The 12,642-nt window shown below is 41.0% G+C and overlaps 1 protein-coding gene across 1 annotated transcript; it reads left to right on the plus strand.

Annotated features, from left to right (window-relative positions):
• Positions 1-3,973: 3,973 nt before the first annotated feature.
• LOC128420559 (C-type lectin domain family 4 member M-like) lies at positions 3,974-12,207 on the plus strand. Its single transcript, XM_053402164.1, has 6 exons — positions 3,974-4,371; positions 6,242-6,340; positions 7,480-7,566; positions 8,534-8,685; positions 9,572-9,681; positions 11,866-12,207. Exons 1-6 carry the CDS (start codon positions 4,290-4,292, stop codon positions 12,005-12,007), a joined length of 672 nt encoding a protein of 223 aa, XP_053258139.1. The 5' UTR covers positions 3,974-4,289; the 3' UTR covers positions 12,008-12,207.
• Positions 12,208-12,642: the final 435 nt, after the last annotated feature.

Consider the following 12,642-nt stretch of genomic DNA (forward strand, 5'->3'; position numbering starts at 1 on the left):
GATCTGGGACGCAAGCAAAGCTTTTATGAGAGGGTTTCTGATACAACAGAATTCAATCAAGAAAAAACTCTGGAACGGAAAGAAGGACAAAATATTGGAGAAAATACACCAAGGAGAAAAAAAACTGAGAACCAAACCAAAGTCCAAGGAGGTGCTGAGAGAAATTAAATTCCACCAAGCAGAATACTCAAAATTGATTAATCAGGAGATTGAATGGAAAATAAAACAGATGAAGCAAAGATCTTTTGAATCAGCAAATAAATGTGGAAAGCTGCTAGCTTGGCAGCTGAAAAAAAGACAAAAGCTAAACACGATAACAAATCTAGAGATTGATGGAAGGATCGTACAGAAACCAGAAGAAATTAGGAGGTGCTTCCACAGATACTTCAAAGAACTGTATGCACAGGGGCCCCAGAAAGAATCAGAGATAGATCAATTTTTAAAGATAAATGGACTATCAAAAATAACTCAAGATAAAAGATCAATCTTGAACTCTACAATAACCTCACAGGAAATTGAAGGTGCCATTCAGAATATGCAACTAGGCAAATCTCCAGGCCCGGATGGACTTACCTCCAAATATTACAAGGTTCTGAAGGACTATTTGATACAACCTTTGTTGGAGGTATGTAACCAGATTATGGATGGGAAGAGGGCACCAGAAACGTGGAAAGAAGCCTTCATCACATTGATACCTAAGTCAGAATCTGAAAAGACTCAGCTTAAAAACTACCGTCCCATCTCACTCCTAAATGTGGATTACAAAATATTTGCAGACATTTTGGCAAATAGACTTAAAAAAGTCTTAAATGAAGTAATTCATAAAGACCAAGCTGGCTTTCTCCCTGGTAGACATTTATATGAGAACACTAGAAACATCATTGACATTTTAGAACTTTTGCAGACTAACAGGAACACAAGGGCGGTGTTAATCTTTATTGATGCGGAGAAAGCATTTGACAACATATCTTGGATGTTTATGAAGAAGAACTTGGAAGGGATGGGAGTGGGACGGGGGTTTGAGAATGGATTACATGCAATCTATTCAGAACAAAAAGCTAAATTAATAGTGAACAATGTGGTGACGGAGGAATTTAAAATTGAAAAAGGGACACGACAAGGGTGCCCTCTATCCCCTCTGTTATTTATTTCAGTCCTGGAGGTGCTATTGAATATGATCAGAGAGGACCGGTTGGTACAAGGGATAGAGGTCGGAGTGAAACAATATAAACTGAAAGCTTTTGCAGATGACCTAGTTTTGACACTGCAGGAGCCAGAATCCAGTACAAAAAGAGTTCTCGAACTTATATCTGAATTTGGTCGGGTGGCGGGATTTAGGTTGAATAAACAAAAAACTAAGGTTCTGACCAAAAATTTAACAATTACAGAAACAGAGGGGTTTCAGAGAGAAACAGAACTGAATGTGGTTAAAAAAGTGAAATACCTTGGGATCTATTTGTCCTCCAAGAATTTGAATTTATTTAAGGATAATTATGAGAAATGTTGGTTGGAAGTTAAAAAGGATTTAGAAATTTGGTCAAGATTGAAACTTTCCTTGTTGGGAAGAATTGCAGCTATAAAAATGAATGTGTTGCCGAAAATGTTATTTTTGTTTCAAACCTTACAGATCGTGGACAGAGTGGATTGCTTTGGAAAATGGCAGAAGGATATATCTAGATTTATCTGGCAGGGCAAAAAGCCCCGAATAAAGTTTAAAATATTAACAGATTCGAAAGAAAGAGGGGGGTTTGCCCTGCCGGACTTGAGGTTGTATTATGAAGCTGCAGCCTTCTGCTGGCTGAAAGATTGGTTTTTGTTGGAAAACACCGATGTCCTAGATCTGGAAGGTTTTAATAATGCTTTTGGATGGCACGCATACCTATGGTACGACAAGGTTAAAGCACATAAATTGTTTAAAAGCCACATTGTCAGAAAAGCAATTTTTGCAGTCTGGATGAAATATAAAGACTTACTAGAGAGTAAAACTCCGAGGTGGCTATCACCAGTGGAGGCCAAGGCCCGAAAAAGACCCAATATGGAGGCCTATTGGCCGAAATATTGGGAATTGACTGAAAAAATTGGAGACAACTGGAAGTTGCAGAGCCAGGACAAACTAAAAAATAAGGTGCGAGATTGGCTACATTATGCTCAAATTCAAGAGGTTTTCAAAATGGACAAAAAAGTTGGTTTCCAGGTGGAAAAGTCGAAACTAGAGACAGAATTGCTAGAACCAAAGACAAAGCTGTTATCTAGAATGTATAACTTGCTGCTTATGTGGAATTTACAGGATGAGACAGTTAAATCTGCTATGATTAAATGGGCACAGGATGTTGGACACAACATTATGTTTGAAGACTGGGAAAGGTTATGGAACACCGGAATGAAATTCACGGCCAGTACGGCCTTGAAGGAAAACATTATGAAAATGATATACCGGTGGTACATGACCCCAGTCAAGTTAGCTAAGATACATCACCTGTCTGACAATAAATGTTGGAAGTGTAAGGAAGCAGAGGGGACTTTCTTTCACCTCTGGTGGACATGCCCAAAGGTTAAGGCTTTCTGGGAAATGATTTACAATGAGTTGAAAAAGGTATTTAGGTATACCTTTCCCAAGAAACCAGAGGCCTTCCTGTTGGGCATGGTAGACCAGAAAGTGTTAAAGAAGGACAGAACTTTGTTTATGTATGCTAGTACAGCAGCAAGAATACTCATCGCAAAGAACTGGAAGACACAAGATTTACCCACGCTGGAGGAATGGCAGATGCAGTTGATGGACTACATGGAGATAGCTGAACTGACCGGCAGAATCCGAGATTTGGATGTAGAAACAATTGAGGTGGACTGGAAAAAGTTTAAAGACTACTTGCAAAAGTATTACAAACTGTATGAATCTTAAGACGGTGCATGATTTGGAAATGATACGCTTTAGCAATTATGATTAAGTAAATAGTAAACTAAGTGATAAAAGAGAAAAGGAGATAATATGAAATTGAACATGTTACGTTTATTTTAAAGGTATAAAAATTGTGACATAATACATTGAATATAGATACATAACATGTAAAAGTTACAATAAGGTATGACATAAGGTAACAAATTGCTGACATTGTTAATATAAAGAACGCAGAATCGGAAGGGGTGGGGAAGTCCAAGTTGGGATTTTTGTTAAAAAAAAAAAAAAAATGGTTTCTTGTAAACTCCTTATTTGTTTGTAATGTATAAAATTTGGAAAGAAACGTAATAAAAAATATTATAAAAAAAAAAAAGGAAATGATATACAATAAATTGAAATGGATGTTCAAAATAACTTTTGTAAAAAAAACACCCCAGAAACTTAACTTTTCTTTCTTTCTTTCTTTCTTTCTTTCTTTCTTTCTTTCTTTCTTTCTTTTTATATTTTTACTAAAGATTTCTTGGTTTACAAAAGTATGTGCAATGACTCTTATTTTTCAAGTTACATTTTCTACAGATCAGTTTCATTTATTGAGACATTAGTGTTGCATTAGGAAGAAAAGGGGGTAAAAGGGGGAGGGGGAGAATGGTGACTGGGGTGGGGTGGCAATGCTTCACCAGAAGCTTTTCTTTTGGGAATTACAGGGACAGAGCTACCTAAATTGTATGGAAATTTATTTATGTATGCTACTACAACAGGAAGAATGCTACTTGCCCCAAAGTGGTAAGAAGCAGAAGTCTCAGCAAAGGAGAAACGGCTACAAAAACTTATGGAATATGCAGAAATGTTGAAACTTACAGGAAGGATAAGAATGGAAATGGTTTATTGAATATTTACAGATAAGTTGAAAACAGATAAAAACATTAGGAGGATTATAATAATAATGTGCAGTTTCATAAGAGTATATATTTAAAGTAGATAATTAAACGAGCAAGTTAAATGAATTGGGTATGCAGAACCCATATTAAATGCAGAATATATTAAAAAATAATTTTAAGGAACCACAGAAAGAGGTTTCAAAGTCAAACTTTGAAATGTTAAAATGTTTGTAAAACTAATGAAATCTATAAACTTGAAAAGTATAGATTAAAACTTTTTTAAAAAGAAAAAAGATAGAGAAGTTTCCTCAAGTAGCAAGGCATCTCGCCTTGCTTTCTCCATCTCCTTAGCTTCCCAAGGACCCACCTCCTGAACCACTGAATGTCTCTGGCTAATGGCTACCACAGTGTATGAAAATCCTTTTTTCTGGGGTAGCAATGATATGTTGGCTACCGATGGCTAAAGCAGAATTTTCTGTCTTCAAGCATCTGTTTTTCAGGACTTTGTAACCCTCATGAATTCTCCCACGGGTGAATACATTATCATATCTGTGATTATCGCCCTTACTGTGTTGACACTGCTGATTTTCCTCCTATGTAAGTACACAATTGGCGTACATTGATACTACTGTCGCAGGCTTTGCTTCAATTCCAATAGCATTTCCAAAAAGAGATGGCAGGATCCACCTTCCATTTACCCATTTCACCCCTCCTTGATTTCAGGGGTTGAGTTACAGCTGTCACCCAGTGAGAGCAACAACACTGTTTTGTTCTCCCTGAATAAGTGAGTTCCAGCACTTGGAACAGAAGCACAGGCTAACACAAGTCCCTGGGACACCCTGGACAAATGCCTTTCCCAATTGCAATTCTCTGCTCCTTTCCCAACTAATCCTCATTTGATGGGGGAGAGCCCCCATTCCTGATCCTCACCACCCAGGCTCCAGTCCCCTGAAGGAAAGTGCTTGGGGAAAACAGGCTGCAGAGGATAAGGCCATGGCCAAAGTGGGTGAGTCCAGAGCTTACCTAAATATCTAGATATATGCAGGGTCTTTTTCAGCCGGAATTCATCAGGACTCTGTTCTGGCCCCTCTCAGGTGGGCGTTGTGGCCATTTTAAGAGAAGAAGGGAGGCATTCATGCTGAGTTCCAGCACCTCTTTTTGCAGAAAAATAGCACTGGATAGATGAGCCCTTGACCTATTTGCACACCTAATTCATTTTCAAAGGGCACTCCAAAGTAAGCAAATCTTGGGGGGAGGGAACCAAATGATCCAAGAGTTTGCATATTTTAAGCATATGGCAGAGTATGAGGCAGCCTGGCAAATGCACGTCCGTAGGACAAAGAGGAAATGTGCATCTAGAATGGAGTCAGCAAACTTTTTCAGCAGGGGACCGGTCCATTGTCCCTCAGACCTTGTGGGGGGCTGGACTATATTTGGGGGGGGGTGAACGAATTCCTATGCCCCACAAATAACCCAGAGGTGCATTTTAAATAAAAGGACACATTCTACTCATGTAAAAACATGCTGATTCCCGGACTGTCTGCAGGCCAGATTTAGAAGGCAATTGGGCCGGATCCAGCCTCTGGGCCTTAGTTTGCCTACCCATGATCTAGACACCCAAAAATTTAAAGCTCTCTAAGGAAGGCCAACCGTTTAATGACAGAAGCAACAGGCCAAATGTAAACAGGACTTCAGACCACTGTAGGAATGTTCAGGGAGGCAGGACAGAATATATTGTTTATTAATATCCTTCCTAACTTGAGCTATCATGTTCTATAACTTAGCAGAGTTTTACATTCCCCTTTTAAACGCACACCAGATAACTTTTAAGCTTCTTAATATTAGGTTCCTGGTAAGTCCCCTTATATCCCTCGTAAAAGAATAAACATACCACAATCTTGTGTAAAGTATATAAAAGTGGTTTACTCACACATTCAGTTCACAGATGGATCCCTGAAAACAAAAGTAGTTAAAAAGTACATACATCTGGATCTACCCCATATGGGGGATTAATCCCAATGACTGCAGACTGGCAGTTACTGCAGTTCACACAACATAAGGAAGATGGAAAAGAGAGAGGGTGCTGCATGCCCTTTGCTTTTGTTACCTGAACAGGTAAGGTCATGCCCACCTCTAGTCACATACAAAAGGAAGTATGTCCCAGCCCAGGAAGAAAAAGGAAGTTTCAACTGGCTGGACCAAAAATCCCCCTGCATGTCCACTCTAGGAAAACAAGGAATGTTGTACTTATGTATCACAACCCACAACCACCAGGGGAGCCACAATCAAGGGCCGGGAGAAGAAAATATTAATAGAAGTCATATTCATGTTTTTGTTGATTTGATGTTTATTTGCATTACAAGTCATCAATTTAAATTCAATATTAAAAGCAGTTTGAAACCAAGTATTCCCTCCCCCAGGTAGTCAGACATTTTAATCATTTCTTTTCTACCTACCTCCTCCTTAGATCAAAAGGAAGTAAAAAAAAGAGACGAGTTTCAAATGGCAATGGATATGATTCGGACCTTTGTTGTTGGGCTTGATTCAATCCATGAAGACAAGGATGGTAAGCATTTTTTAATGCACATCCTCACTTTTGCTAGACCCTATTTAATTTAAACAGGCTTCAATTCCTGTAGTTTGGGATTCATATTGTGTGAGCAATAAATATACTGTATTCAATGAAACTCAACACCCAATAGAGTTTATCATGGTTTCATTGCTCAGCAGAAAGAAAAGCAGATGGTTGTGATTCTCACATCTCCCCACTAGAAATGCTGTCCTTCCCCATCAAACTGTAATTCACAATGTTTGTGCTGCTGCAAGATTTTAGCACTAGCACAAGGGAACTTTGCCCCCACTTCTCCCTGCATGCCATCACCAAAGCTGCTCTGCAGGGTGGGGGAAACTTCAGAACAGAATGGAGGGAAAGGGGCGGAAGATTGCATTGCACAAGGAGAAATTCCTGCACTGACATAATGTTCTCCTTAGCTCTATGCGGAATGAAACCCAGTATTCATCAGAAAAAGAGTTTCGGCACCTCTGTTTTCTTAGATTTCACGAAGCATAATTGAAAACTACAAAGTACTCTTTGTATATTCAGCTTTACTGTGGGACTCGAGGTGGGAATTGTTTTGTGACCCAGTGATTCCCAGCAGAAAAGGAGGACATAGGAAGGGAACATTAGAGATACTTCACAAGCCAGTTTTAATATTAGAATAGGATAGAAGAAGAGTTTGGATTTGATGTCACGCTTTATCACTACCTGAAGGAGTCTCAAAGCAGCTAACATTCTCCTTTCCCTTCCACCCCCACAACAAACACTCTGTGAGGTGAGTGGGGCTGAGAGACTTCAAAGAAGTGTGACTAACCCAAGGTCACCCAGCAGCTGCATGTGGAGGAGTGGAGACGCGAACCCGGTTCCCCAGATTACGAGTCTACCACTCTTAACCACTGCACCACACTGGCTGCATGGATTGCATGGGTCTTTGGTCTGATCCAGCTGCAGGATTCTTCTGAGGCCTTTCATTGGTGATCTCAGCCACAGAGAATCAAGTCTGCCCTCATATTCATAAGAACCCCATCCTTGAGCTCTACTTCTTGTTTCAGGCTAAAGTGTTTTAAAATGCTTGAAAATGGTTTCTTAATATTTGCAGATTGTGATTTCAGATACTCTTTTGCCTTGAACAATTTCAAATCTTTTAGACTTCCAAATACTTGCTGTAGCTCAAAACATATCAGAGGAAATGCGGTATTTTGCCAACAGAAATGATGAACTGCAAAAAGAAATTGGTAAGATACCCTATGATGCTGAAGACTTGTAGTGCATTGGGAACCTGCCCTTAGTCTACACCAGCTGGAAGCCCCTCCTCTAGCCGAAAACTCTTAGAGCCAGAGCAGACTGGTGCCCTCCTTTGCATCCAGCCACCCTAGGGAAACATCAGAGATATTCAGTTCAGCTCTCCTGAACTGTTTAATTGATTTAGCCTCTATGGTTAGGAAAGAAAATACTTTGCCATTCTTTGCTATAACAGAGACAATCAAAACAGGTCAGCTAAAAGACCTGTACCCAGACCCCAAAGCTAGGTCAGGATAGGGTCCTCCATTAATCTGCACAGGTTTCTAAAGTGGGTTCTCCTTCATTGAAACCACTTCTTATATAGCTAATGAATTTTAGGTGGGTTCACACGAGGCAAGATCCATTGACAACAAGAACCTTTATTAAACTAATGGAACTGGACAACAGGGACAAAGCAACTGCTTTATGCATTTCTGAAGTCCTGGGCAACTGCCACTCCCAATGTGATTGGCTTTCTAAACTCCCAAGCTGTGAATCATAACTTAAAGTTAAAGGGCCAATGGCAATAGCCCAGATCCTCAAATGTCCTGTGATTGGATATCATGTCTCGAATCAAAACAGGGTTCTCATCAGGTGCATCATCCTGTGAGCCAGGCTGATCGTTCACCTTGTCCCTGTGCTCTGGTGTGGACCTGAACATCAAGTGAACATCCAGCCTTGTAGGAGACTGGTCCAGTCACCCTGGTAAGAGTGGCGGGAATCCAGGCAGGGCCATCCCCATCGTTCCAGATGTCCTGACCAATCCGATGATCTTGTCCACATTCTTGAACCTTACAGACTGAAACATGCTCAACGCAGTGGAAACAGACTCTGCTCTGGACACCCTTTGAGATTATCCCATTAAATTGCCTATCTTGTTTTCTTTTTCTGTTCTTCCTCCATATCTGGCTTGACTCAAAGACCACCTTATTGGAAACTTGAATGATGGTTGGGTTATATATCAAAGGACGTTCTATTTCTTTTCTCATGAGCAACACTCATGGTTGGATTCCAAAAAAGAGTGTGAGAGGGAAGGCGCCAAGCTCATTTCTTTCGAAACATTGGAAGAACAGGTGAGCATCAAAGCTGAGTATAGGAAAGGAAGGGGATCTTCTTGAGCCAAAGGGATCCTACTATCACTATCCAGTTAAGAAGTTCTTGGTATGCAACCAAGACAGCAACTCCATCAGTCAAGCCAAGGGTGGGTGGGACAGGGAGCAGCTGCTACCATCTGGGACTAACTAAGGTTTCTTGGAGCTGCTGAACTCTAATAAACTGAAGTTGGCAGTCAGAAAGGAGGCCTTGAAGGACGAGGAGTAGATACTTGAGGGGCATCTATCCCCTTGATTGCCTGTAGAGTCTTACTCTGCTATTTGAGATGTACTGAGTGCTCAGAAAGAAGGCTTCCCTCACCACCCTCTGGCAGGAGAGTATCATGGAGATGACTCTAGAGGAGCTTGCAATGTATAAACCCCTCCCAGTGCCTTAGCCCTGGCAGAGGGGCTACTGGGGTGCTACAGGGCATAGACATGTATGAGACCCCATCATCATGCCATCAAGCATACCACAACCAGACTGATTCCAGTGTCTTTGAAACCAACCAACAAACATGGATGCAGAAATTGGAGTATTTGCCACATAGGTCACTGTCCTGCTAGATGTCATCCATATCAGATCACAAATTCCATTGAAGGGATCATTAGGAAATGGATCAAAAATAAAACTGCCAAAATTGTAATGCATTGATACTGCAACCATACTTGGAATACATTGTATATTTTTGATCACTGCTTCCCCAAAATATGTGAATTGGGCCTTCAATGATGACATCTACTCCTTTTGAAATGTGTTTGTTTTATTCCTGTTGAATGTCTGTAAAGGACTATAGTCTCCAAGAGAAAATACAATGTCTAGAAAGATGTTCTGTTTGTTCCTTCTCTCCACCCCACCTCACTCTAGCAATTTGTGAATAAGCAAGTAAAAGACCGTAAACGGTGGTTTTGGATTGGACTCTTTAAAGACAATGGAGTGACATGGACATGGCTGTCAGGGATAGTAGCTTCAATCACGTAAGTTTTTGAAGAAACATTTGTTAATGGTATGACGTCCAAAAAGTTGCGGATTCAGTTTACATAATTAATTCTTTCCCTCTCCAAATGTACTTTTGCATGCACTTTTCTCTACTACCAAAGACCTACATATGTACTCCTCCACATCATTGCCCAGATGAGCGGCTGCTGCTTCTCACTAGGCTGCAGAGGCAGAAAGGCTCCTCTTCCTGCTTCTCTAACCTAGTGAATGCGGTGATTCAGAAGAGGGTGAAGGCATCCTTTTTAATGGTTTGTTCTGATTAGCTCAGCTTCAAAAGGAGTTGCAGGAACCTAAAGCTGAGCAACACTAGGAAAATATTTCTACAGTTATCTGCTAAACAATCTGAATAAGCAGCAATCTCTAACCTAAAATAATAGCAGATGAGGCATGTGTATGAGAGAGGGTAGTTCATGTCACTCTCTTGGTTAGAATCACAGACACATAGAAATTTAGACTTGAATGACACCCCAAGGGTCATCTAGTCCAACCTCCTGTTGGCTGGCAGTTTAAGACAGTTCATGGTTCCCTTTAAGTATCTAACAACACTTTTCAACCGTGTTGATGGATGTACAAGATCAGAATAAGATCTCACTCATCCACAGCTTGGTAGTAGAACAGCGAGCTGGTCTGGCATTTATTACCAAGAATAGATTAACAGAGGGTCACTTTCTATTTGTGCAAGGTCTCCTGGATCAAAATCCAATTCCATTCATCTCCATTGTTGCACCCAATACCATCCACTTATCCTTTTGGGCATAGGTATTGAGTAAACTTTACAAATGGGCAGTGGGGTTGTATAATACTAGCTGGGAACTTAAACCCTGTATGCCAGTGGTTCCCAGTTACCCTGTTTTCCCGAAAATAAGACAGTGTCTTATATTAATTTTTGATCCCAAAGATGCTCTAGGTCTTATTTTCAGGGGATGTCTTATTTTTCCATGAAGAAGAATACGGTACACATTTATTGTCTAATTGTGAGTCAGCCAGACTCCGCCAGGGCAGAGCGAGCAGCAGGCGGCAGCTTGTCCTGGTGGTGGCGTGGGCTCTCTGATTTAAAGAGACCTCACACTGCCTGAACAGCTCCGGCTGCACTGCGGCCAATCAGTGAGCTGCGCAGCTGCACCCGCCACTACAGTCCAGAGGAGTCAAACGCCTTATGGTAGCTTTGGGGGGCTTATATTCTGGGGAGGCCTTATGTTCGGGGGAGGCCTTATATAACAGCAAGAGGCAAAACTGGAAGTAGTTCTTATTTTGGGGGGATGTCTTACTTTCGGGGGCAATGGTAGCTAAGTACTGCAGACTCCTTGTTTTTCAAAAGCCAAACCATGGGCCACCCTACCTTTGAACATTTTGATATCTCTGTGGCAGTTTTTCTTATGTGGATGGTGCCATGGAGCCCCTGGGTGGGTGGTCCGTGGACCACCAATTGGGAACCACTGTTGTATGTGATCTTAGACTTGATCAAAGGGCAGATCCAACCCAAACATCTCATGGGAGTAAAAAACACCTATTACACCATTATTATTAACATCAATTTAATAGATTCCTGGAGGGCTAAAAATAAGGGAGTTACAGATTTACACTTACCACAGAATCTTCGTGCTGTGTAGTGGGACTTGATTCAATATACAATGGACACTGGAGAATGCAAAGCCTTAGCAGAAGTGACAATAAGTGTGGGGCTAGGGTGATACCTTTATCAACTATGGATAATTGATTAGAGTAAAGTTAGAACCGTCATGTAAGATTTTGATAAGATCCATATGTGGTTATACATTTGTGGTTATAGATTATATTTTGTATTTCATTTGAGGACATAGCTATTTTTGTTTCTGTATAGTGTCATTGCTATCCTCATGCATCGGGTGGGTGATGGATGTGAAAAGTTTTTATATGCTCACAACAATCACTACTGTGTTATCTCTCCTACAAGGGAGTATGGATCTCTCTTCCAAAATTCTCCCTCTCAACACCCGCAACGGTACAGAGCAGATCTGAGGTTAGAGTTCTAAAATATGGGGAGAAAAATCCACCACAATTATGGATGGATGTTAAGAGAGAAAAAGCTGGACATCTTTTTAATGGTAGAAGCCACAGGGAGCGGGTGAGGAGGTAGACATCCAATCTTGATTGATCAGTGCTGCTGTTTCTTTTCTTTTTAGGTACTGGAATGCTGGGGAGCCAAGACCAGGAAACTGTGGTGCATTGACCTTTGAATGTGGAAGCAATTGCTGGATAGCATCACACTGTGGGAAGCACATACGGTATATTTGTAAGAAGGTGCCTAATGATGTTTGGCTCTAAGAAGACACCTTTAAGATGAATGAAACTGGATCGCATAATCTCTACACAAAAACAAGAGATCACCCACCCCACTGTTTTAATGCACTCTGCCATCTAGATTTTGGCATCTCTGGCATCAGCCCTCAAAGTCACCTTGAAAACTCCTTATTCTGCAAGCACAGACGTAGATGGCTACAAAAATAAAGAATGGAAGCGTCCAATCATAGCCCTTTGTTTAATGCATTTACAGTGGAACCTCGGGTTAAGTACAGTGGTACCTTGGGTTAAGAACATAATTAGTTCTGGAGGTCTGTTCTTAACCTGAAACTGTTCTTAACCTGAAGCACCACTTTAGCTAATGGGGCCTCCTGCTGCTGCCGCGCCGCTGGAGCACGATTTCTGTTCTCATCCTAAAGCAAAGTTCTTAACCCGAGGTACTATTTCTGGGTTAGCGGAGTCTATAACCTGAAATGTATGTAAGCCGAGGTACCACTGTATTTGCAATGCATACCAATATTTGTTTCCTTACTCTGTGTGTCCGATGCCCCATTGTCCCTTCTGATCTCCATGGTCACTATCTTACAAGCTAAATAAGGGCAATCAGTGGGTTCATAGGCTGCAGGAGACTAATTTTTCGTCCCAGGTGGTAGAATCAT

This window comes from Podarcis raffonei, chromosome 9, assembly GCF_027172205.1.
Source record: "Podarcis raffonei isolate rPodRaf1 chromosome 9, rPodRaf1.pri, whole genome shotgun sequence".
Taxonomy (NCBI): domain Eukaryota; kingdom Metazoa; phylum Chordata; class Lepidosauria; order Squamata; family Lacertidae; genus Podarcis; species Podarcis raffonei.